The sequence below is a fragment of the Pteropus medius genome, unplaced genomic scaffold (genome assembly GCF_902729225.1).
Source record: "Pteropus medius unplaced genomic scaffold, Ma_sr-lr_union100, whole genome shotgun sequence".
NCBI classification, from domain to species: Eukaryota; Metazoa; Chordata; class Mammalia; order Chiroptera; family Pteropodidae; genus Pteropus; species Pteropus medius.
In genome coordinates this window covers 23,904,062-23,927,883 of record NW_024342471.1, presented here as the reverse complement: position 1 = coordinate 23,927,883, position 23,822 = coordinate 23,904,062, and the positions used below count along the sequence as shown (strand labels likewise).

The following is a 23,822-nucleotide window of genomic DNA, read 5'->3' as shown; positions in this document are numbered from 1 at the left end:
ACGAGACGGTCCGCGGAAAGCGCTGAGCTCAGCCCTGTGCTGAGTAGGAGTTCGGTAAATGCCAACCCGGCACTTCTCAGCTTTTCACCCGGGGCGCATCGGTTTCCAGCCCACACGGCGGCCCGCAGCCAGGTGAGGAGGTGGCAACCTCATCAGTTCTCCCCCACGTGCTTTCAGTGGCTCCCCATCGCCTGTGGGACAAAATCCCAAATCCCTTTCTTCAAGACGCCCTCCCTACCTCCCCAAACCAGAGCTGAAGGCCCAGCCCCCACCAACCTCGGGAAAATGGCCACTGCGGACGCGGAACGTGGGCTTTGAACGTGGCGAGGCCCACTTTGAAGGCCTCACGCCTCCAGCGCTGGTGCTCTGCAGGTTGGCGGGTGTGTGGAGAAGCCCCATGGGCCAACGCAAGCCCCTTTTCCCAGGACGGTGTGCAGGTGATTCCTGAGCTGTGAGAAGTCCGTGGCCCATGCCCGAGTGAGGGCCGGGACTGTCCCTACATCGGAGCGAGGGCGCCTGCCTGCGTCTGAGGCAGGGGCTTCCCGCTGGGCGCTGGTCCGGAGCCCCTGCCCCGGTGGGTCGATCAGCCCACCTGTTCTGGGAGCATGTTTGTGAAGGTTCCTGTAGGTACAGCGGGACATGGAGTCTATCCCGGGAGCAGTCCTGGGGACACTAAGTCACAGAACTGAAGGGCAAATGGCCACCCAGGAATACTGTCTTAGCTCAGGCCACCGTAACGAAGTCCCAGAGACCGGGAGGCTCGCACGACACTTACTTCCTCACGGTTCTGGAGGCTGGAAGTCCAAGGTCAAGGCGTCTGTCGGGGGCTGGGCGGGGGGCGGTTGTGAGGCCTCTCCCCCTGCCTGGTAGCCATTTGCCCCCGGGTCCTCGCGTGAACTTTGCTCTGTGTGTCTGTGTCCTAATCTCTTCTTATAAGGACACCAGCCATACTGGATTGGAGTCCACCCCAGTGGCCTCATCTGACTGATCACCTGTTTAAAGACCCCGTCTCCAAATGCAGTCACACTCTGTGGTCCTGGGGGTTCAGACCTCAACGTGTGAATTCGATCTGTAGCAAATACCTATTTTGCTCTTGCAGGTGAACAGAACCGCGTGTGGGGGGCCTTCTGCGGGGGCCAAGGGCCCCGGTGCAGTCCGAGGCGTGGGTCACATTGTGTGAAATCCTGAGGGACGAAGAACCTTGACAATTTCCAAGAGCCTCTGGTGCCAGGAGCCAGGGCTGTAAAGACATGGTACGTACTGGCCATCAAGCGGTGCTCAGAAAAACCGGCCTCCTTTGCACAAGGCCGACCCTGGAGCTGGAAAGATCCATGAAGAAAGCGGAAAAGGTGGCAAACACGGTGTGTGAGGTGGCGCCCAAGGCCAGGCCACCTGCGAGCCCACTAAGGAAGGCAGCAGTGGTGGCTGGGATGACAGCTTCCTCTTCGCACCGTGTCCACCTCCCCTCCCACCCCTCCCCGGCCCACGCCTGGGGGGAGAGACTCTGAGAACAGGAATGTATGCCTGTTACCCTTCAGAGGTGACTTAGGTTTAAGCAAGTATGCAACACGTGTTTCTTATTTGCTTTAGAAACGGCCCTCGCCTTAGAAAGTATTTCTCAACATATTGATGCGAAATTCACAATAAACGTACATACAACAGGCTACAGAATGATTCGCTCTGCTTCTGTTTACCTTGTGGTAGCACCTATTGTGCTGAAAACTCCCCAAACTGCAGCCACCAGCTCCTCCGCCTGCGCCCGCCTTGTGCGGCAGGAATCTGTGACACGGGGGAACCTCACTTCGCAGGAAAACCCCCAGAGCTGCGAAGTGCTGGCAGCCTCTGGCCAGCATCCCGGCACCTCTTGAGGAAATGGGCTCGTGTTGGAACTGCCTCTCCTCGGCTCTGGACCTTATAGGGTGTGTTCAGGGGTGTCGGGAAATGTGAGGTGGGGAGCGGGGGGCAGCGGGGGGGAGAGAGAAACCGGGAGAGGAGGAGAGAGAGGGAGGGAGTCCGACAGGCTGACAGGGATTGGCTTCAACATATAAAAGTAACCCCAAATCAATCGGTTTCATTGACTGTCTACAAATGCAGTACTAGACCTCATTAGCGTTCCAACAATTCAATACAGTGGAGAACACTTTTGAGAAATTCCCTGGTACTCAAGGCGATATAGTTAAGAAGTCATTGCCAAGTGTAAAGACTGCCAAATACTTTCGGAAGTAAAATATGCAAAATATTTCTGAAAAAATCTGCAGTGAAAGAATGGATATTTAAGGTGGGATGTGGGTGCATGTTAATTTGGATAATGAGCGGGGCCACCCCCAAGCGTCAGTGGGCCGAGGGCGGCATCCTGCGAGCCACTGTAGTTACATGTCTAGTAGCCACAGTTACAAAAGTACAATCAGGTGAAATTAATTTTATTATTCAAAATATCACTTCAATGTAAAATCGGCATAAAAATTAGATATTTATTTACATTCTTTTTGTACTGTCTTTGAAAACTGCTGTGCATTTTACATTTTATGCCTCAGTTCAGAGTAGCCACATATAGGCCTAGAGCTTCAAAGTTACCACAATTTATCTTAAAATGGGCCGTGTGCCGCCAGCACCCAGCACAGTGGAGATTTGTGTCCTAACCTTTCCTTCCTAAACCAGGGCAGAGATGATGCTGAAGGGTGGCGGGTGTTCAGAGTCCCCCACACCACAGGAAACCAGGCCTCAGGGTCCCATAAGGAAACCAAGGGGGACATTGAATTCTTAAGTAGAAAAATCAGGAGTCCGACTTCTGAAAATATGTTGCTTTCGGTGTTTCTTGAGGCCATCGATGTGCCTAAAGAGTCTTATTTTAAAGACTATTCTTCTAACAGGATAAATAAAACTTCGATTCCACTCTCCAAGTATCTTACGAGCTCAGTAACGACAGTAAAAGGGGAGCCTATGCTCATTTCCTTAAATAAACCCAAGTCCATGACATTGAATAGAGTCAGCTCCGACGGTGGCATTGCAGTCACCGGCGCCACCTGCTGGCCACACGCAAACGCGGCCTCCCTGGGGGTGGGGGGAATCTAAGATCTCAGGACACCCCCGAGGTCACAAAGTGGGAGCCAGCATTGGAGCACTTATTCTGAGCCAGCCACAGAGTGCCTGGCGGGCTTTAACTCTTTGGATACCCACGATCTTGTTATGCCCACTTTCAATGTCTCCCACTTAACAGATGAGGTCACTGAGACCCAGAGAAGTTTAAGTCACATGCTCAAGGCCGCAGAGTTGGCAAGTGGCAGAGCTGGATGTGAAGGCTGGCAGTCTGACTCTGGGTTCGCATGTCGTGTGGACATCTCAAATGTCACCCAATGCACAGAATCACCCAGCCCGTTCTGGGGGGATGCAAGGAAATAGTCATGGCTGGTATTCACGGCAGTACTACTTGAGGTTACTGAACCCCAAGAACCCATCCTCAACCATGTTAGAAGTAACAGGGACAAAAATCCCAGTCCAGAATAGTATAATATGTAATACTCACGCACGTAGACACATACATACGTCATGCAAAACAGTATTTGCATTACTATGTGTGACGCACTGGGATATAGTCCGTATCTTTCGTGGCTCCATTAAAAAAAAAACAAAACTCTAGTTGCAACAAATAGTCATTTTACGACCAGCGAATGGGTCATGGTTTAATCTGGAAAATGCTGGCTCTATGTTCCTACATGTATTCGGTTCATGTTACAAAGCCCCTCCTTCTAAGGAAACTCAAATTTTGAAGAAAAAAATTTCCTAAAGCACTCCCCAAATGGCAAATGGGTTCTACCAAGTAGCCTAGAACACATAAAACAACATCACCTTAACAGGATTTCCCTGAGGTATTTGTCCCTTGAAGGTGACTTTGGTGGTACACTTTAACTTTCGGTGTATTATTTCATGGCTCACACTTATCTTTTATTTTCACTGTATTAATTTTTGTAGTTACCACTTTGACAAAAGATGTTTTTCCTATACTGAATTTTTTGATCTAATTTTATGGCAAAAAAACTTTCTTTTTGAAAGGCAACTGTGTTTTTAAAAAGTGGATCACTTTAAAGAGCAAGTGAGTGACAGTGAGAACAGGGGCCAGGTGTGCTTGGGCAACCACGCGTAACCTGTCTGCCACACGCGGCCGTGTGCCTGAGTCACCACTTCTCACCAAGGACAGCAAGTACTCACCACGCATAGCGGTAAGCCCGCCCACGCTCGCCTCGCTCTACCGAACCCCATCCTGGCATCCCCTTGTCCAGGGTGCGTGACAGATAAAGCTCCCCCTAAAATGGGGTTAAGGCAGGCAGGATTGGTAGGCCCGACGGAGGCAGATTGGACACGCGCGTGCACAACACGTTTCCACGCTCCCCTAGAACACCGGGTCAGACCAAACACGACGGGAACGGAGAAGGGCACCTCCCCGAACACCACTCCTAAACCCGTAATGACGCGTTTCAGCATCGTGACACGTCGTCCTCCCAACCGGTTTGCATCCACACTCAGTCACCAAGGGGTGGAAAAGAGAAACCAAATGGAAAAATATAGCAAAATGTTAACCGTAGAATCTAGGTGGTAGGTGTAAGTTCACTGTAAAGCTCTTCTGTATGTTTGAAAATTCTTGTAATAAAATGTTAGCAAAAAAATCAGCGAACCACCTAACAGGTCTTCCCCATTAAGTTTACAGACTCCACTTTCCATTTTTAACTGGATGTCCAGTGAATTTTTAATGGCAAAATGACGACACGAAGAGTCAAAATTTCTCTGAAGATGCCATCAGATTTACAAACACCTACAGAGCACCTACTGCAGCAACCTGTTTAAGATGGAGAGTTAAGACTCGCTATGCCTTTTAGGAAAAACACTTAAGTTTAATGATTTCAACAAATATTTATTGGTTCATCACCAGCGAACACGGGGCAGCCGTTCACGCTCCCGGTGGTGACAAGGGGCCCCCTTACTCCTGGTTTCTGGTGGCTCCACTTGGGACTTAGGAAAATGTTTCAAATTTGCCAATTACAAAAAAACTATCCCCTCGGTAACGCGGCAAGGCCCAGTCTTGGAAAAGAACGCTCTAAAACGCTCATGACTTAGATTCGTTATTTCGTGGTCATTTTCAACGACAGCCTGTAAAGTTAGGACACGATGGCTAGACTAAAGCTGTCAATCTCATCTCACCTCCCGTGACACCTGGCTACTGTGAGTCCAGCTGGACTCTCCTCACAGCCGCCTTCCCTACCGGTTGTACAGATCAGAGCTGCAGGGCTGACTCAGAAAGGCAAGGGGGAAAACGTGATTTGAAAACTCAGATTTCTTTTTCTAGCTCACTTACCCTTTTCTCTTCCAAAAAATAACTTTTCAGGCTAAAAGACAGAGCCAAAGAGTTAATGGGTCTGAATTCATTTGTGACCTACCAAAGAATTTAAACCATCTTGTAGGCAATCACTTCCAGTAGAAAATTTTATTTTCATTGCTTTTTATGAGTAGGCAAACACATCTTACATTATTGATGCCAGATTTCCATACTCAGCAAATTAGTTTACATACCAGCCTCAAATAGTAAAGCATAAGAAGCATTTGAGATGACAGGGCAAAAACACAGGAACAGACTCAAAAGTCAAATACTAAACTGAATTTCATCCGATACTTACCAATCGGGAATTTTAAATTACATGAAATAAAAAAGCAGTCCAGGCTATCACCACCGGGCACAGGAGCAGAGTGCTGGCCCAGACAGGAAGGGGGGTTCAAACACCGCCCACTTGGGCCCTGTCCACAGAGGCCTGTCCCTTAGCACAAGGAACACTCCCGTTTGTCACAGGACAGCTGCCCAGCAGAGTGGAAAACCAGTGGGGATTTACAGACAGGAACGAAGGGCGGAGAGAAAACTGCCTTCGAGCTGCCCGCCGACGCTGGGAAAGGCTGTGGCTACACATCCCACGCGGCGGTCACGGCTCAGGACGCCCTCTTTCCCGAGGTGCAAGATTTCTGCATTTCCCAAAGGGCATCTGAAGTTGCCACTCAAACCCCAACGATGGTGCTACATAGGATGACGTCAGAGCTCACTGGGCGGGCGGGCAAGGTGGACACAGGGAGCTTAGGAGACAATCTTCGAAATGCTTTATTACAAAATACAGTCCAGGGTTCACAAAATGATTCCCAGTGTTCTCTATACACACACTGCGGAGCGAAGACTGCGAATGCCTGGCAGCCGCCCGCAGGGACCTAACTTCTACAGCGACTCCAACCCCCTCACAGTTCCAGAGACGTCTGTGATGGGCAGTGGAATGGAGAGACCAACGGTCACTGCGGCCCGCTGGGCCCGACTGCCAAACAAGGACAGTTTTCCCCGAGGGTTGGAATCCACATCCATGGCTGAACCCACAAAAAGCTGGGACCCAAGTTCGTGAGACGAGGCAGAGTGGAGAGGAAGGCGCTGTAGCAGCCAGGAGGCTCCCCCACTACTTCTTGTTCCTGGGCTTTAGCTCTTCGGCTGCGTTACGCAGGAAAATGTAATTTTTCTTTTGGGGATTATAAAATTCATGTCCCTAAAGAGGAAAAAGACACAATGATCTTATCATTAAAAAACTCAAAAGTTGGCATTTTGCGGGCACTTTTTATACGCCAAGTCCTGCACCCCCAAGTCTCTGGGGAACGAAACAGGCAGACGGAAAGAAAAGCCAAACGCTGAACAAAAACTTCAGCCCCCAGAGGAAATGAGTCGGTGGAAATCTGTCTTCGACGGCCCTCTGAGAGAACGATCGTCTACGTACCTGTCCTTTTGGCACTGAGACTCTAACCCGCCCCCACTTTAAAGCCAAGGTGACCGCCCTCAGGGAGCAAGGCCTCTGACTCTGGCGGACGGTCAGCTCCGACTTGGGGCTTCACGGAAGGAGATCTCTAAGCTATGACCTCACGGGGACAAGGGTGTGGCCCAGAGTGACCCATCCCCTGGACCCAGAGAGCAGCAGGAGTCACGTGGTGGTCGTTGTGTCTGCCCGCGCCGTGCAGGGGTGCAGGGACCGCTCACCTTTGACCAGTCGTAGCTGGAAGCATATGCAAATATGTTTCCATTGTGATTGAAGCAGCAAGCCGATATCGGTTGATCTAACTGTTCTGAAGTTTTAAGTTTTGTTCTGGCATCTTTGTCCCAAAAGCTGAATCTGCCATCAGATCCCACCGTGGCAAGTGTACCATGAACAGGATGGAACGCGATTCCATTGACCTGCAAGGGTTGACATGCACAATGAGCAGAGGAAGGAGAACCCTGCTTTGGCCAAAGCGTGCTTCCTGCTCCAGTTAGGGAACGAAATGCAGACCGTCGTGTCGCCGGAGCTGGCTGCCTGCGGATCGCAGCCATGCTTCCTGATCAACTACCAGCCCAGAGCCGGGTCTGGTCTCTTGTGACGAACCCAAGTCAGAAGTTAACAACTGTGTAGCTAGTGACACCTGGGCGCAAATCTCAGGAAAATGCCCTCTTCTTTCTTAGCAAACAGCAATTTCTCAGTTTTAGCTAAGTGTATAAACCAGCACCACAGAGGAGGGGAGATGCTCCCCAAAAAGTCCTGCGCTTGCATTCAGAAACACAGAGAGAATGAAGAGTCAGCATGTGCATAAAAACAAACGGAAACGCACGGCGTAAGCCGTTTGTCTCCAGATGCGAACACACATGACAAAGCAATGATCTTTTCGAATCCCATAATGACTCAGCTGCCCACTCCCAAGTCTAGTTTCTAGATGTGTTCTCAAGGTTCAAGTTTCTAAAAACATACCGCGTAGATATCCTGAGGAGCTGAAGTATTGGTTCCGTTAGATCGATGACATTTAAAGGTAAAGTTATCTTTGGCTCTGAAAAACAAAGGCCCAACTAAGTTTTCCTTTAAAAAAAAAAAAAGCCTCAAGTGAAAATTCGCAAGCTGATGGAGTCCCACTTACGGATTCGGGGGGTTGATGTAGTGGATAGCAACTCTCCCCTCGATACTTCCCAAGGCAAAACCAGTCGGCTTGTTCTGTTTGTCTTTAAAAATAGCCACACATCGATGCTACGGTTTGAAGAAAAAGAAAAGCATATTATCAGAATGTAAAATATAACGTTTCATACCTGATATGAAGGTAAACTATTTTTACACCCCATTTCTGGTCTTTAGAAGAACCAGAGACGTTATTTCTCAACCATGATACTTCTCTTCCTCCAGTAAGCATTCTTTTATCCGGCCACGTGACTTTCCGAGTGCGCTGCAGGCCATGTGCTTCCACCCAGCTGCTCGTTCCTTCTCGGCCACCCTGAAGGCCTTGCTGGCACTGTGGCAGTGTGCCCACCCTGAGCCCCCACCAGACCCTGTTCCCGTGCTGGCCCCTGGCGGAGGAAGCCGATCACTCTGATCCACAGCCCAGCACTGACTGGGAGTGCCCTGCCACAAGTCACACCGTGCATCTGTGCCTCTCCTTCCCCAACTGGAAGAGGGAAGTCACGTCTACCCCAGCGAGCACAGGGCAACAGGGTCAAGTCGGGGAGTGGCTGAGCCAGGCCCTCTATACCACGCACAGGCTACGCAGAAGCGAAACACTGTGCCTGGGGACCCAAAGGAGGGCCCTCCGGACTCTACGAGAGATCCCACAGAAAAGCCCAGGACCTGATCTGGCCTCCTGGGGGGAGGAGCAGAGAGTGGAGCACCTCTAGGGTTCTCACTTCCTCCTTCTGCTTGTGACAAGCGGAGGTGATCCAGAGGACCACCCACCTTGCCCAAAAAAGACACTGTGGCTTCCAGGAGGAGTTTGGGAGCTGGGGCAGGATCAGGCCTGGGGCTGGGCCACACCGGATGAAGGTGAAGCGCAGCTTCTGTTGTGACGGTGCCAGGACACGTGAATGTCCTAAGTAAATGGGAAAGTGTTTGCTAGTTCTCCTTCTGTACCCTTTGCCCTTCTTTAAGAGCAAGACCATCACTTCGAAGAGTAAAAAACAACAACAACAACAAAAAAAACAAAAAGAGATAAAAATCTCTAAGTTCTGAGAGGACAGGAGGCACTATGGCTGGTCAAGCTGTACCCCGTCTTCCCCTCTGCCTGGCACAGCGTCTAACACATGGCACACTGACCAGGACCACACAGCCCTGGGGGGTGGGGGGTGCAACAAACAAGAACACACCTGTACAGTGACCTTCTGCGGACTGCTGGCAGTCCTCAACAATGAAAGCCAGGGCGCCTGGCCGGGGCGGCAGGAAGTGAAGCCAGAGACCACATTAGGCTTTATCAAGCAGTGTGGGACTTATCCAGGGGTCAGTGAGGAGTCAGCCCTGCGTTTTAAGCAGGGGCAGGGCAAGGTCAGAGGTGCCATTGTAAGAGCCTCGTGGGTGGGGGAGGACACAGCTCTAAACTCTGTCGTTCAACTGTGAAGGAAAATAAGGGTCCAGGTGGTACTGGAGGAGGATGTGGGGGTCGAGAGGTTTGTTTTCTAGGATGAATTATTAGACCTGAGCATGTTTCAGGGCTAACGGAGAAGAGGGAGAGACGGGAGGTATGGAAGGTGTAGGTGGAAGGTAGGTGACCAACAGCAGAAGGTCCTGAGTGGGCTGGAGGGCCGGGGGTGCAGGCGCTGGCAGAGCACTAGATTCAGCAGGAAGAGGACGTTCCCAAACACTGGCTTGTTTTCTGAGCAGGAGCTCATCTGAGCTGCTAAGACTAAGGCTAAGGGAGGGTCTACGAGACTGAAGAGGAAAACCTGGTACCTGTCTGGGTGTGACGAGGACTCGGTTGAAGGTGGAAGCTATGAATTTACAATGCAAGTCGCACGCCATGCGTCTGCGCCTCTGCTTCCCCAACTGGAAGAGGGAAGTCATGCGCATCCACTGAGGTGTGCAATTCATTCCGCAGCATTCGGCCGTCCGGGGGAAGTTTGGGGAGGGCAGGTAAGCTGAGCTCATCCAGGGAAGGAGAACATTCACTCACTAAATATTTGTTTGTACCCTTAAATTCACTCGTTGAAAATACTTAACAGTTTAAAAGTACAACTTTACTCCATACGCAGACATGCGATAGGTGCTAAATACATGCTTTCTGATTTGATTTCTGACTCACCTGGTGTTTCAGTGGGGATTCTATCCTCCTGAATTCAGAAGGTTGGTTCTCTAATTGATAGACAATCAGTCCTCTCTCTGCAGTGGCCACCACGGCCATAGGATATATCTAGGGAAGCAGAGACGTGTTTTGGTTTTTTTTTGTAATTTCCATCCCCATAGGAGCGTGCTTTTTTTTTATACCAAAGTATTAGAACAACTTTTTAGTCACAAAAATAAATCTGATTTTTTTTCTAAATTTAAAAATGCAGTGATAACATGCCTCACGAAAACCTAGAGAAACTGTATTTGAAATGTGAAGATCTATGTAGTTTTAAAAGACTCATTTCTTAAAACTATAAAGTATGTAAATATTTAGAAAATATACTCAGGACCAGAGAAGAAACGAAAACCACCTATTCCGCCGCTTCAACCGACAAGCTGTCGACACCGCGCTATACTGTGTTCCCGTCTCTTTGCTGAGCATTAGATGTGTGTGTTTCCATACGATCCGTATCGTTACCACCAACTGGTATTCCAAGAATACTAGAAGTGACTAATACGCCCTAAGGAGCCTACCGTTTAGCCACGTCTGTCTTGGTAACCCATCAGTTATATATTATACACAGCAAAGGCTATTCGAATCTTTATTTTTCTCACGACAAATTCCTAAAAGTGGAATTACTAGGGCAGGTGGCACAAAACTTTGACTTACAACTAAACAGATGGAGAAAGTTCTTCAGTTTCTCTCCCAGAGAATGGTGTGTATTAGTCCCCAAAGATCTAATACACACCGTTAAAGTTACTGCTCCTTTTCCTAGAGCCACACAGTAAATGTCACGTGCTGGTAGCATGTAGCTGTCTGCAGACATTCAAATAAGAAGTGCTCAGAAAACTTCACACCCAGGATTCAATAATTCTGGAACAACTGGGGCACCAAAATTACCTGATATATGATGACTGAGGCACTCTGAACTACACCTCCCACAGAAACAAAATTTCAGTGATTTTTAGATTATCCTCTAATTGCAACGTCATAGGTGAGAAATGCCTTTTTTTAAGGAAACACGTAAGTTAGAAATTCCTTACCACGTCGGCACAGTAACACCTTTCAGGGAGTTGCAAAACCATCATAGGATTTGATGATCGCGTATCCCAAAACTAAAAAGGAAAAAAGAGAAAGGACGTGACCACTCAGAGCGGAAGCCCACATGCTAGCACGAATGCCAGCCCGGCCAGGGTACCCCACGTGCCTTCAGTGTCTTATCCCAGCTCCCGGTCATCACACAGCTGTAGTTTGGTGCTTTGATCCAATGGATGGTTTTAACAGGAGCATCGTGCTTTCAAGACAAAACCGAAACAGATCAAGGTAAATGTAACAAGGTGCTAAACAGCGTTAGCTCTGAAAACTCAGAGAAGGAACTAATTTAAATACAGAAGTCACACCAAATAGAAACCACAAGGTGTTTTAGTCCTTCCCCACGACCATGACAGTATAGCATAAGAGCACACATCTTCCTTGCATTCTAACACACTCAGACTTTACATCATGGACTAGCATGTGCGAGTGAAAGGCAGCCCTTCCCTGGGGAGGTGATCGGAAATAATAAGGAACGCCACCGCGGGTTTGTTTACCTAGATGACGTGAACTCAGAGATGATAGAGGGGCCTGTCACACAATGCTGTGATCTTAGAGTATGTGACACCTTCCTGAAAACGTTTCGGTGTCCTCATCAGAGCAGACGCTCTGGTTCTAGGTTCTCTCATCCTCGTTACTTCCGCCTTTCTTGGCATTGTTCACGTAAGAACCTGCCTGTCGTCCCTGCACAGACTATGGCAGTGTCTCTCTCAATGTTCTCTCTCCCTAACGACAGTACCTGGCACAGAGCAGGCGTCTGATAAATCCTTGTCAAACGAGCGAGTGACCAAATGGAGTTGGTAAAAGGCAAGCCACTCACGGGTATCGGAATGTCAAGCACCTGGATGTTGAGGGCCACCTGTAACATCTGTCGTTCACAGATGTAACGTCACTAACTCCTTATGACGCCATTCTCATCTACGCATATATGGAAGACCCACGGCAGAACAATCTGTGAAATACTAGTAAGCACGAGAATGGTTATAAAACCGGTGTTGTTCTTATGCTAAAGAGGGGGTTTCTGGTATCCTTAAGTATAGTCAAACTGCATTTCTTCTGTTATAGGGAATTATAACTAAAGAAACATCACAACGTTAGGCACCAACCTTCTTGCAGAGGGCAAGCTTTTATTACCTGTGCAATCTGTATGGCTTGATTACTGTTAAGGTCCCACATTTTGGCAGTTTTATCACATGAAGCCGTAAATACTTTGCTCCCATCCTAAAATAAAACGGAGAAAACCTGTCATCTAAGAAAAAGAAAATATCTATGTGTATATTTAGATATTAGGTTGAACATGTTGAGGCAGGTATTGTTCTACAATTTTTATTTTTCCAACTTTTTGGGGTCACTATATTTTCAACTGCGCTGCCATATATCAAACATATTTTCCACTCTATTTTTTATTATTGATTTATTTTTTCTAAGAGATAATATGTACACAGGATAAAATGAATTCAAATGGCACTTAAAGTAACATAGTGAAAACTAAGTCTCTCCGCCGCCCTTGATCCCCGTCCCCCGCAGAGGCAGTCACGGGCTACTGACATACTCCGAGGAAAAGGCCTTGTAGACCATGCCTCTATGTGGAGCACCAGGGGCCACTTAGGTTTATTTTGATCAGTTTCAAGCCTTTGCAAAAATTGTAAGAATGAAACGAACACCATAAACCCTTCACCTAGAGTCACCAATTATAAACATTTTGCCACATTACCTTTCCCTCCCCACACACATACCTATACTCAGTACTTTTGTTCAGCTCCATACTGATAGCATTTCAAAGGGCATGCGATCAAACTACACTGATTTTCAATAATCACTGGTCCTTTGTAAACCACAGAACAGCTTAAAAATAGTCATTGTGGAAAGTTTTTAAAACAGTCACATACAGAACTCATAAAGTAGGCCCGTCGAGTATGAAGCACAAGATAATTATTAATAAAAAGAGAAAGTCCTAATGAAAAGTCTAGACCAGTCGTTGACAAATTTTTTCTTAAAGGGACATTTATTTAGTACATATTTAAATCTTTCCTGATCTTTGTTGCGACCCCTCAACTGTCTTTACTGCTTAAAAGCAGCCATACCCGCTCTGTAATAAAGGGGCATGGCTGTTCTGATAAAACTGTTCACGGAAACAGGCAACGGCCACGCTTGGCCCATGGGCTATAGTCAGCTGATCTGTGGCCCGGACTGTCTCATTTCTGGTTAGAGCTCAAAGATTTACCACCATCCTCCCCTAGCAAAAATTTCTTCTCATGTGAAGTCACCAGTTCTTCATCTGAAAGAAGAGATAACATCTGCTTTTCTATGAATAAAGTTATAAGGAGATCCCCACAAATCCTTGGAGAGATACAACGTATGGAGTGGGATACCCTGAGCGGGGCGAAACACTGGCCTCTCGATCTCAGTATAAAATGCCAATCCCGCTAGCTGTGGGCAGCACAGGGGAGCAGCTGCATGCCAGAGCCCACTGGACACACAAAGGCCAATCCGCTGGCAGGCTGCTGGAGAAGCGTACTGGAAGCACTCTCCACCCGGCTGCTCCACCCAGCTGCTCCAGCTGCCACGGCCACGTGGTGAACCGTGTCCTCAGAATGCTGAAGAATCACTCTCACCAAGTCTGGCTCTTATGCCTCAAAGGTACCTTTGGCTCTTTTGTGCTTCTGCGCCTTTGCAAACATGGCTTCCTCTCCTGGAATGCCCTTCCCACCTCTCCCAGGCTAGCTCATGCTCTTCTTGTAAATCTCTATGAGGGAAGTTGCCAAATGCACAGGCTCTGGAGCCAGGAAGGTCTGGGTGTGGAACTAGGCTCAGCCATTCACTATGCCCCCTCAGGCAAGTCTCTTACTGCTTCCTGACAGGCACCATGCTAGTCACTTTAGGTAGATTTAATCCAGCTGTCACTAATTTCCACTATCTGAAATTCTTACTCGTCTGTCCTCAGACATGATGACTCCCAGGAGCACAGGATCTGCCAACCTTGTCTACTTTGATTCCCACTGTGTCCCCAGTGCTTTGGCATACTAAAGGTGCCTGATAACTACTTGCTGGATTAAATAATACTATTAGCTGTTGCAATTGTTATCATCTCCACTTTATATGTGAGGAGAGGGATGCAGAGAGATTACGCGACTTGTCAAAGTCAAAAAGCTGGAGGAAACAGAGCCAAAATGTGAACCTGCACTGGATGAGACAATGCTCAAAAAGCTACAGGCGTGTGGTTCGCTTTCGAGATTCAGCTTGCTTCTTGCCTCTTCGGTGCAGGATTCATGGCGTCCTCCCCAAGCTGTGTATGCTGTGTCCCCTCCCACCCAGCACCAATCACCCTGCTCTCTCCAGACCCAGCTCATGGTGTTAGAACTCTTCATTCCTATGTCTGGCTCCTCCGCCAGATGGGGCACAACATGGAGAAAGGGAACAGGCTCTATTTGTCTTTGTAAATGCCACAGCCACTCACTCGATAACATTTGGGCGGCAGAATTCCTGTATCAGTTAACTCTACTTCTCAGCACACTTTATAAGAAACTTTAGAGTTCTGATCCGTTACCCAATCAGTAGACAGGCAAAACAAATTTAAAATATTTTAAATCTACTGGTGTTGCTACTTCCCCACATGTAAATTAAAACAAGTTGGACCAGTAATAAGTGCATTACTTTTCAAACTGTTTTCATATATCTATCATTACTTTCATAATAACTCAATCAGATACATCAGGAATACATTTTACAGATGACAAAAACGCCGTAGAGAAGCCTATCATAGCTACTAATTAAAAAGGGAGGAACTCTGGTTCCTAAATCATCTCAAAATATTTACAGTCAGTTCTTATTTATAAGCTAAATAAGATTACATAAACATGTGATATGGTTTAAAAATGACAATGTAAAATAAGAATGGTTTGGTGTTTCTCATAAAGTAAACATATACTTACCATACGACCCCCGATCCAACTACCACATAGTTCCCCAAGAGAAAAACTTTTGTTCACAGAAAATCCAGCATACAAACGCTTACAGCAGCATCATTCAGGATGACCAAAACTGGAAGCGACCCCAATGTCCCTGTACTGGTGGACGGTGCACAGACGGGGCAGCATCCATACAACAGAATACGACTTGGCAATAAGGGAGATAAACCTCTGACAGTCACCACGCCCTGGATCGATCTCAAATGCATTCTGCTGAGTGAAAGTGGCCCACACGCAACAGGTTACACCGTGCAGGACTGTTTATATGACATGCTGGTAAAGGCAAAGCCATAGGGCCAGAAAACACATCCGTGGTTTCTAGGGGCCGGGAGGTGAGGCCATGACTACAAAAGGCAGGAGGGAATCGGGGGGGCTGATGGATCGGTTCTGTATCTTGACCACAACTCTATGCATTTCTCAAAACTGACACTAAAAAGATCCAATTTTACTATTTGCAATTTTACTCTTATCTCGTAAATCTGGCAAAAAGTCCATGTGAGGCCTGGGTGGGGCCTTGAGGCTTAGCTTCCTTTGCACAGAGGTTCACCTATCTGCCTCTGCCTGCCAGCCAGCCCCGTGTTCGCTCGGTCTGCTGATTCCGCCAGCAGGCAGGAGAGGGGGCAGAGAAGGGATGGGCTGTCAGGCTCCCGGCTCCCCCTTTGCAGAGGGGGCGGCCCCTCCACAGCTACAGCTCTCCTGAGGCCCAGGCTCGCCACAGGTACTTCACCTTCCCTGTTGGTTTTTCTGTAAACAGGCCCTTCCTTAAACTCTCCATAATCAACAACAACAGAAAAGAAGGAAGGGAGGAAGGAAGGGAGGGAGGGAGGGAGGTAGGGAGGAAGGAAGGAGAGCAGGCAAGCTCAGAGACAAATGAACTTGAACGTGTCTGCTTATATTGCTGATGTTCAAAATCTGAAAGGAAAAAAATCGAAAGTCTTCAACTCTCATAAAAGGAAATAATCATTTTCCTTAGTATTTTCTGAGATAGTAAGTTTCTAATTTTAAAACAACATAGCTGAAGGCATACAAAGGTAGGAAAGGCTTCAAGAAATGATCTAATCCTTTGTTAAATAACATGTCAATAAAATAATGGATTTTTATGTGAGAAAAGCTTTCAGAAATTAACTGAAGCTATCACTGACTACATTAGGAATATCAAAAAATTACTACATTTTCATTAAGAAATTTAGAGGTCCTATAGTGTGTATGCACACGTTATTTGTGTTCTGGATTATATATAACCAGAGATACATAAATATTCTGAACGCTGATGCAGAAGAAGACGTGAAAGAGAGAAAGGACTTACGTCGCTCCAGCACACCCCCAGCACAGGCCCCGTGTGCATCTGCTGGGCCTTAGGGATCGTCTGCCCACTGTCCTGAACTTCCCAGCAGCGAACCTACAGCGACAAGATGAATTACTGCCAACGCAGAAATTTAGATAAATTACGTGCATTTAACACTTAACAACTAACAGGGTACAATTTAAATATACATGAACTTCTCAGATCAATCTAATTATCTAACTTTAAGAATGATGCAATTGAAAGGTATATGGAAGTAACGACTTTCCTATTTCTAAGCCATTAAAATACGCCAATTCTTTTGCTTAAATCTAAAACGGCAGATAATTTTCACACTATAGCTATGAGCTATATGAGTCTTCTGAAGCAGAATGTCATCCATTACCAGAGAATCAACACGAAAGTGGAAACTCACCTTTCTTCTCTGAATACTGACTTTTTATATTATCTTTTTCCTGATTCTAAAAGTAATGCATTTTAGAGATCCCATACAAGGAAATAAAAGTCGCCTTCATCCCACAACTACAGTTGATAGTTCAGTGTGCTTTCGGTCTTTCTATGCACACACATTTTCTCTAAAAGCCTGGATTATATAGTATCTTCGCTTTTGCAATTTCGGCTTTTCTCACTTGCATTACTTGCCAATAAACATTCTTCTAACATTTTTTAGCAGAGAATCGACTGAAGTCTCTCCAAAAACTACACGCAGACTCCAGAGCTGCTCGAGCATGAGCACCTTCCTCCCCCCACGCTCTCCTCCCCTCGTCTCCTGCCTCGCGGCTGCCTCTCTGTTACAGAAATGTTTCCGAAAACTTTAAAATGGCATTCCACCACACAGGCATACCACGAATGACCATTACTATTAGGTACTACAATTTTCAAAATTTTCCCTGCATGAAGACTTTTTAAAATGAGGCAGCGGCAAGGACCACGGGCCGCAGGCCAGGCTGCGCGGGTCAGCACCCCGGACCTGGCACTTGGATGCAGGACTCTGGCCACGTATTTGGCTTCTCTAAGCCTCACACCCGGCTTAATAAGCTGGAGGTGACGGTGTGTTCAGTGCTTTAGCAGCTGTAGAGATTAATTCGGTTACACACAAGGTACAGAGATCCTCCTCAAGCCCCAGGAGAGGAATCACAGAGACACTGAAGGGTTTCTGATAAGCACTGCCAATCACCCTTCAGAGGAGCTGTACCATTCTACATTCCCACCGGCAGCACACGAAAGGTTTCAGCCTATCCTTGCCGGCACCATGTGCAATCCTTTTAAATTATTTTTTTTTGGCTAATTTGATAGGGAAAAAAAGGCTATCACGTCCATTTGTGTTTATTGGATTGAGTGTGGCTAAACGGTTCAGGTTTAATGGGCCACTTGAACTTCTGTGAAGGGCCTTTTATCCTTTGCTGACTTTTCCACCAGTTTTTAATCTTTCTTTTTCGTACACTATAATTTTGTCTTTTTTGTACACAACAGGTTAAGCAAATTGTCTATGCAGAACCTGTGCTACATCTAAAGTTGAAAAAGTTAACTATATGCCTGAAGAACATTTTCGGGATACCCGCAAGGGAAATCTGGGTATACCATCATGGACAGCACCCACGCTCAGCGCCTACTACATCTGATTTGGGAATATGTGTCGAGATACTGAACTACAGCAGGGATTTCTGTAAAAGGGTGGTGAATAAGCCTTAGCTCAGCTTTATTCACTTGGGAAAGAATGGAACCACAAAGAAAGCTAACCTTGTCCAAACCAAGAGACTGTAAGACCATGATTTAAGGAGCACTTACATCGTTAGCCCATGATCCTGCAATAAGAAAGTTCCCCTGCAAGGTTGGTGGGTTAAAAGACAGGCAACCGATGCTATCGTCAGGAGAGGATGTTACTTCAATATCCTGTGGGGGGGAAGTCAACGTTAAAATGTATGTGGCATCACCGCTTCATTCAAAATTGCCTTCTTTCTCACTAAGCACCTCGTACTGGACTTTCCTTGTGCTCAAGAACTAAATCAGACCTTTCTTTGATCAAAAAGGGGAATAATAAATAAGCCAGCGTCAGGACTAGCGTAGCTGGGACTAGAAGGAGCACTCGATGAAGCGCCCGCAACCACGTTTTCCAGATGGTGGCCCAGCAGTTCACTCTTGCCCCGGAGCGCGTGAGCATGGCTATCGCCTCCCCTCCCTCCCCACAGAAACTGATTCGACAGTGTGGGCTGGGCTCTGGGAACCTGCATTTTAACGAGCACCTCGAGTGATTCTGGCGATCGAGAAAGTCAGAGGACTGGAACACTCGTCTAGGGGACACACGGCTTCTGTGCTCCCGTGTTTGAGAAAGTGGCTAGACAAAGTTTCAGAGCTTTCACCCCAAAGTGGGCTCCCAAACTGTCTTGGCTTCTTCCACTGTCACTTCTATGGGAAACGCCAGCCTGCACTTTCTCTACGCAGCCCACGAGGCCCGCGATGCTACCTTCATAGGGTTGTGGTTGTCCGTGGTTGTGCTGCCAAACATGCTGGTCCCACCAGTTCCGAAACCTGAGGTTGTTCCAAACAAACTCATCGTGGCCCTAAAAAACAACAGAAAATGTGAAGGATAGGCCCTCTCTTAAGTAATAAATATCACCGAGAGGCAGTATAAAGCTCACTAAGTCACAAAAGGGAAATAAAGTCTAAATGGCTTGATGCCAGGTATCTTTCTTTGAAGAGCTCTAAATACATGATTAACAGAATATTTTTTTAAAATAAAATTTTCTACTTTAGAATAGTTTTAGATTTATAGAAATCTGTAGAGTTCCCATATACCCCACACCTAGTTTCCTTCCACTTTATATTTGTCACCATTAGTAAACTACCATCGACACTTTACAGCAGAGTACTTCCCCAGTCATCAGCTAGAAAAGAAATCTGTTCATTCTTTGCACAGTTAAGAGACCCCGAGCTGAGCACCAGGAACACAACAGTAAACCAGAAGAAGGTACCATTCTTCCAGATTCCCACTTAGTGGGAATTCACTTTCTTCTTACTAATTTCTGCAGGTTGGTTTAGATCAATATCTCTGTATGACGTTACTTAGAAAAGCAAACAGTCTTGGCAGCAATTCAGCAATTTCTTTGTAAGAGAAGTTTAAAAAAGTAATCCACTTTGGTCTGCTTGAGCACCAAAAGGTCTGGTAAAACCAACAAGAATCCTCCCACATTTTTTTCCGAGGCACACAGTCCGGAAGGCCCACCAGGGGCCCTGCCGCTCACCAGTGCTGGGACCCTAATCTCACGAGACCTCATTTTCCTGCTCTGCAAACACAGAGAATATTTAACACGTTCTCCAGGAGAGCTCAGAAGATCAAATCAGGTTATCTGTGTAGAAAGCGCAGCATCCAGCACATAGTGGGTACAATAAACAACTTGCCCTTGAAAGGAGAAAGTCTATATATTTTAACTCCCTGATAACCCACATGTTGATGCCACATCTTCATTCTGTCATAGGTTAAAAAATTTCTCCACTGAGAAGTCTATCATGTCAGTCACCCCTCCCAAAGGAGCCTAGATGTTGAGTGACATACTCACTAACAGGGGAGCATCTCTAAAGAAGACAACATAGAACTGGAAAACTGCTAGGATTTTTGGAAAGGCATTTTAGTTTCCTGAGCTTCGTGAAATTAAGCGCAGACATACTAAATAAAAGCAATAGCTATGAGCACTTACTGTCTCAAAAAACGACTTTGTGAGGACACAGTGCTTGCCAACTACTCCTGCCTTAAATGTTAGCGAGGTACTTGAAACACCAGTTAACTGCATGAGCAGACGAGGCAAGGACAAGGCTACCGGTTTCAGAGTTCAGGAACTAGCTATATGGCTTTGAGCAGGTTATTTAGCGTTGATTTCCTCATCCATAAAAAGTCAGTGATGTCTACTTCATGGAGTATGAAAACCAAGTGAGGTCTCACACAGCGCTTGAAACTTCTTTTACTTCCGTTCCTTCCCCCTCCTCAACCATCGAGATGGCAGAGAACACTTCTGCCATTAGGGATGAACTTAGGGAAAGAGCAAGGGTCATTCAAGTACTAACCACCCTATGTGGACCACGTGTTATGAAGAAGACACCTGTCTCCAACCTACCGAATCCCCCCACCCCACTCTCGCTGGCCTTGCTGCACTGCAGCCACCCGGCTCTGCTGGCATCCGCCCTGCCTGTGAACACGGCAAGCTCACCCCTGCCTTGGAGCGTTCCCACCAGCTTTCCTTCAGGCGGGGACTATTCACCCTTCCCCAAGTCTCCAGCTGTCTCAGTTTGAATCTTCAGATCCCAGTTCAAAAGGTGCCTCCTAAAAACTTTTTGAGGTGATGGAGATGTGCTTAACCTGTTCAGTGGTGTTTACTCAGCTGTATCAAACTCTCCAAATTCATCAAAACGTACACTTTCGATGGGTTACAGTAGGTAAGTTACACTTCCATGAAGCTGTTAGACGTATCTTTTTTAACAAGGCCCCTTCCTCAGAGGCGACCCTGCTTTCCTAATGGAACATATCGAACTTTCGATCACATCCCCGTTTTCTCATATAGCACCTGCCACAACCTGGAATTTCTTGTTTACAATCCCGTCCCCAGGAGAATGTCAGCTCCTCAAGGCCAGAGAGAGAGGTCTGGGTCCTTCCCTAACGCACAGCACGCCTGGCCAAGGGCGGCTGCCATTCGATAGAGACCTGCCTCGGGGAGCTGGGTACACCTGCATCACACACACCTGGCGGAGGAAGACAGAAACAAAGGGAAAGACGCGGTTTGAGAGTTGTGAGTACAACCATGGGAATGAGGCAGGCAGGCGTGGGAGAGACGAAAAGGGGGCGCCCTTCGGCAGAAAAACGGTCAGGAAAAGTGTCCGAGGAGGTGGCACGTGTCTGGTAAGAAGCTAGACGTGTAATGGGGAAGGGCACAGGCCACAGACGCTCCCATCAACTCTGTGACCCTTGCCGGTGCCTCGGTTTCCCCACAAGAGAAACGAGAGGGTTTAGACCCGAGGTGCCTGCTAAGGCCCCTTCCCGCTCCGGCGTCGCTCCTAGGACCCACTAACGCAGCTGGCCAACAGCCGGGCCCGCGCCCAGCACCTGGCTGCGAGGCGTACTCCGCCACGGGGACCCGGCCTCGGCGGCGCCATGGCGGCGGAGCGAGGGCGGGCGGTCCCGGGCCTACCTGAGAGTCGCGCCGCGGAGGGAGGCCGGCTGCGAGGAGCAGGAGGATTCTGGAGCCTGCGAAGCCGCTGCGCCGAGGAAGGGGAGAGGGCGAGAAGCCGCGAACCGGAATCCCGAGAGCCGGGGTCCCGAGACGCCGGCGGAGGAAACCACTTCAAGTACCGTGGAGACAAGGCGCATGCGCCCCGGAGCCACTTCCTGCGTCGCCCGGAAGGCAAGGAAGAGAAAGGCTCCTCCTGCCGCCAGGCGGAGGCACATGCGCAGAAGCCCTATTGACGTCAAGAGGAAGTCCTCGTGCCAGTAGTTTGCGGATTGGTCGAAAGTTCGTGAAGTCGACTGTGAGTCGGCAACTGCCTTGGTAAATCCGCACCCCGAACTGATAGAGGGCAGTGTCTTCTCTAGTGAATTGCAAGTCCATGATCTTCAATCATCACAATGACTCCGTAGAGTAGATATTATTATTATTTACCACTGATAAAACCAAGGCCAGGTGATAGCGCGTCTCAGCCACAGGGGCAGTGAGTAGAAGCTGAATTGGGATGCAAGCAGCCTGCCCCCCAAATCTGACTCAACACCTCCACAGATGACAGATTGTGGCGAGTCATCCCACTTTCTCCCCCTAGAAATAAGAGAGGGAATCACTACAATCTGTACCCATGGGTATGATTGTTGAGCCTTAGATTATGGGTGAAAAATTATTTAAAATAAAAAAATTAAAATTAAGTTTTGGTCATGGCTATCATTGACACTGGTAAATCCTTCTACAATTTCTACACGTGGGGATATTTACGAATGACTGCACAGTTTATATTCCATTTCTAGGTTAGGTAGAAGAGAAGCAATATGTAATTTTGTATGAATTCCTTTTCATTTGAAGCGCTCTTTAATTCTGAAATTTTAATTTAAGTTTTTTAATACATTAAGTTTTTATAAATAGCTCCGTTGCTAAGTAGCCCACATTAAGTGTCGCTTTACAAGGAATTGGGGACATCTAAAGCTGATGACACAAAATGGGTTTCTGTCAAGTCATCAGTCTCAGAAATCCTCAGTTTTCCCCACCCTCTTGTTGTGTCTCAGACTCTTTCTTCCCATTCCTTAAAACAATGCCTTGAAAATGTTTTAAAGAAATGTCTTTCGCAAATATTGGGAAGATTTAAGAGCACAGTAGAGCTTCTGCCAGCAGAGGGCGACCTTGGCTTATTTTTACAGGATCGTTTTCTTGGGCTACATACCTTTACTGGCGAACAAAAGCAACAGTACTTTACTACAAAAACATTCTGTTGAAAAAAATTTTTTAATGTACACGTACACGTGGCTTAGCTTTGAAAGCATTTTTTTTCAGCATGACTAAACAGGTATCTACATCGAACAGGTCAACTGAGACAGTCTCATTAAAGGAAGCCATAGGTGGAAATCCTGGAGTGTTTTTTGCCTATTTTGTAGAAAGTGCAATATGATTTTTACCCCATGAAATCATTTCTAAAATCAATTAGCATCATCAATGATGAAAGTTAAATTTCCCAGAAACCTGGGGACATCACAAGAGCTTTTATTTTGCAAAGGTAATTATGAGCCCTCAAGGAAAAAAGATTCTCTGAACGCTTTTTTGTTGCACCCGTTTCTATTCATTCTAATTATAAACAGATTCCAATCCAAATGTTTTTTGTTGATTAAAATTATGAAAATACTTAAAACAAATACAGTAGATGATGGTAGAAGGGATGTCTGTCATCAGGTGCCATTTTAAATAGCTGCCTATTTTACAGTAATCTTTTTTAGAAACAAATCTTAATAGTTAGAATTCTAGATGATTCCCAAATAGCTACTAACATTAATTTTTCATCTGCATATAATAAAGATAATGTATTTTTCTCTTACCATTTTCATTACCCAAATAAAAATTATTTTACATAAGTTTCCAATCATAAACTTGAGATGAATTTAATTATCAAAACCAAATGTATCTGTAAGCCTTTTTCAAATTTATTTTTAAATTTTAATAACATGTAGATTTTTCGTTCCTTCTTATTTTGACAGTATATCCTGATCCAGATATTTTGTGGCTTAACCATATATTTCTCAATTAGTAATTTCTCCTTTATAAAAGTTAGCAAAGTGTAATGATATAATTAGATGTTAACAGAAGATATGTGGTATAAATTCAAAGAAA

General features: G+C 46.7%; 1 protein-coding gene across 1 annotated transcript; it reads right to left on the bottom strand.

The window, feature by feature from the left end:
• Nucleotides 1–5,461: 5,461 nt before the first annotated feature.
• RAE1 (ribonucleic acid export 1) lies at nt 5,462–21,854 on the bottom strand. Its single transcript, XM_039864681.1, has 12 exons — nt 21,654–21,854; nt 18,941–19,037; nt 18,265–18,369; nt 16,480–16,572; nt 12,340–12,426; nt 11,321–11,407; nt 11,157–11,228; nt 10,090–10,197; nt 7,951–8,057; nt 7,788–7,863; nt 7,046–7,240; nt 5,462–6,563 (listed from the first exon to the last, which is right to left on the bottom strand). The coding sequence occupies exons 1-12, from the start codon at nt 21,830–21,832 to the stop codon at nt 6,477–6,479; spliced, it is 1,293 nt and encodes a 430-aa protein (XP_039720615.1). The 5' UTR covers nt 21,833–21,854; the 3' UTR covers nt 5,462–6,476.
• Nucleotides 21,855–23,822: the final 1,968 nt, after the last annotated feature.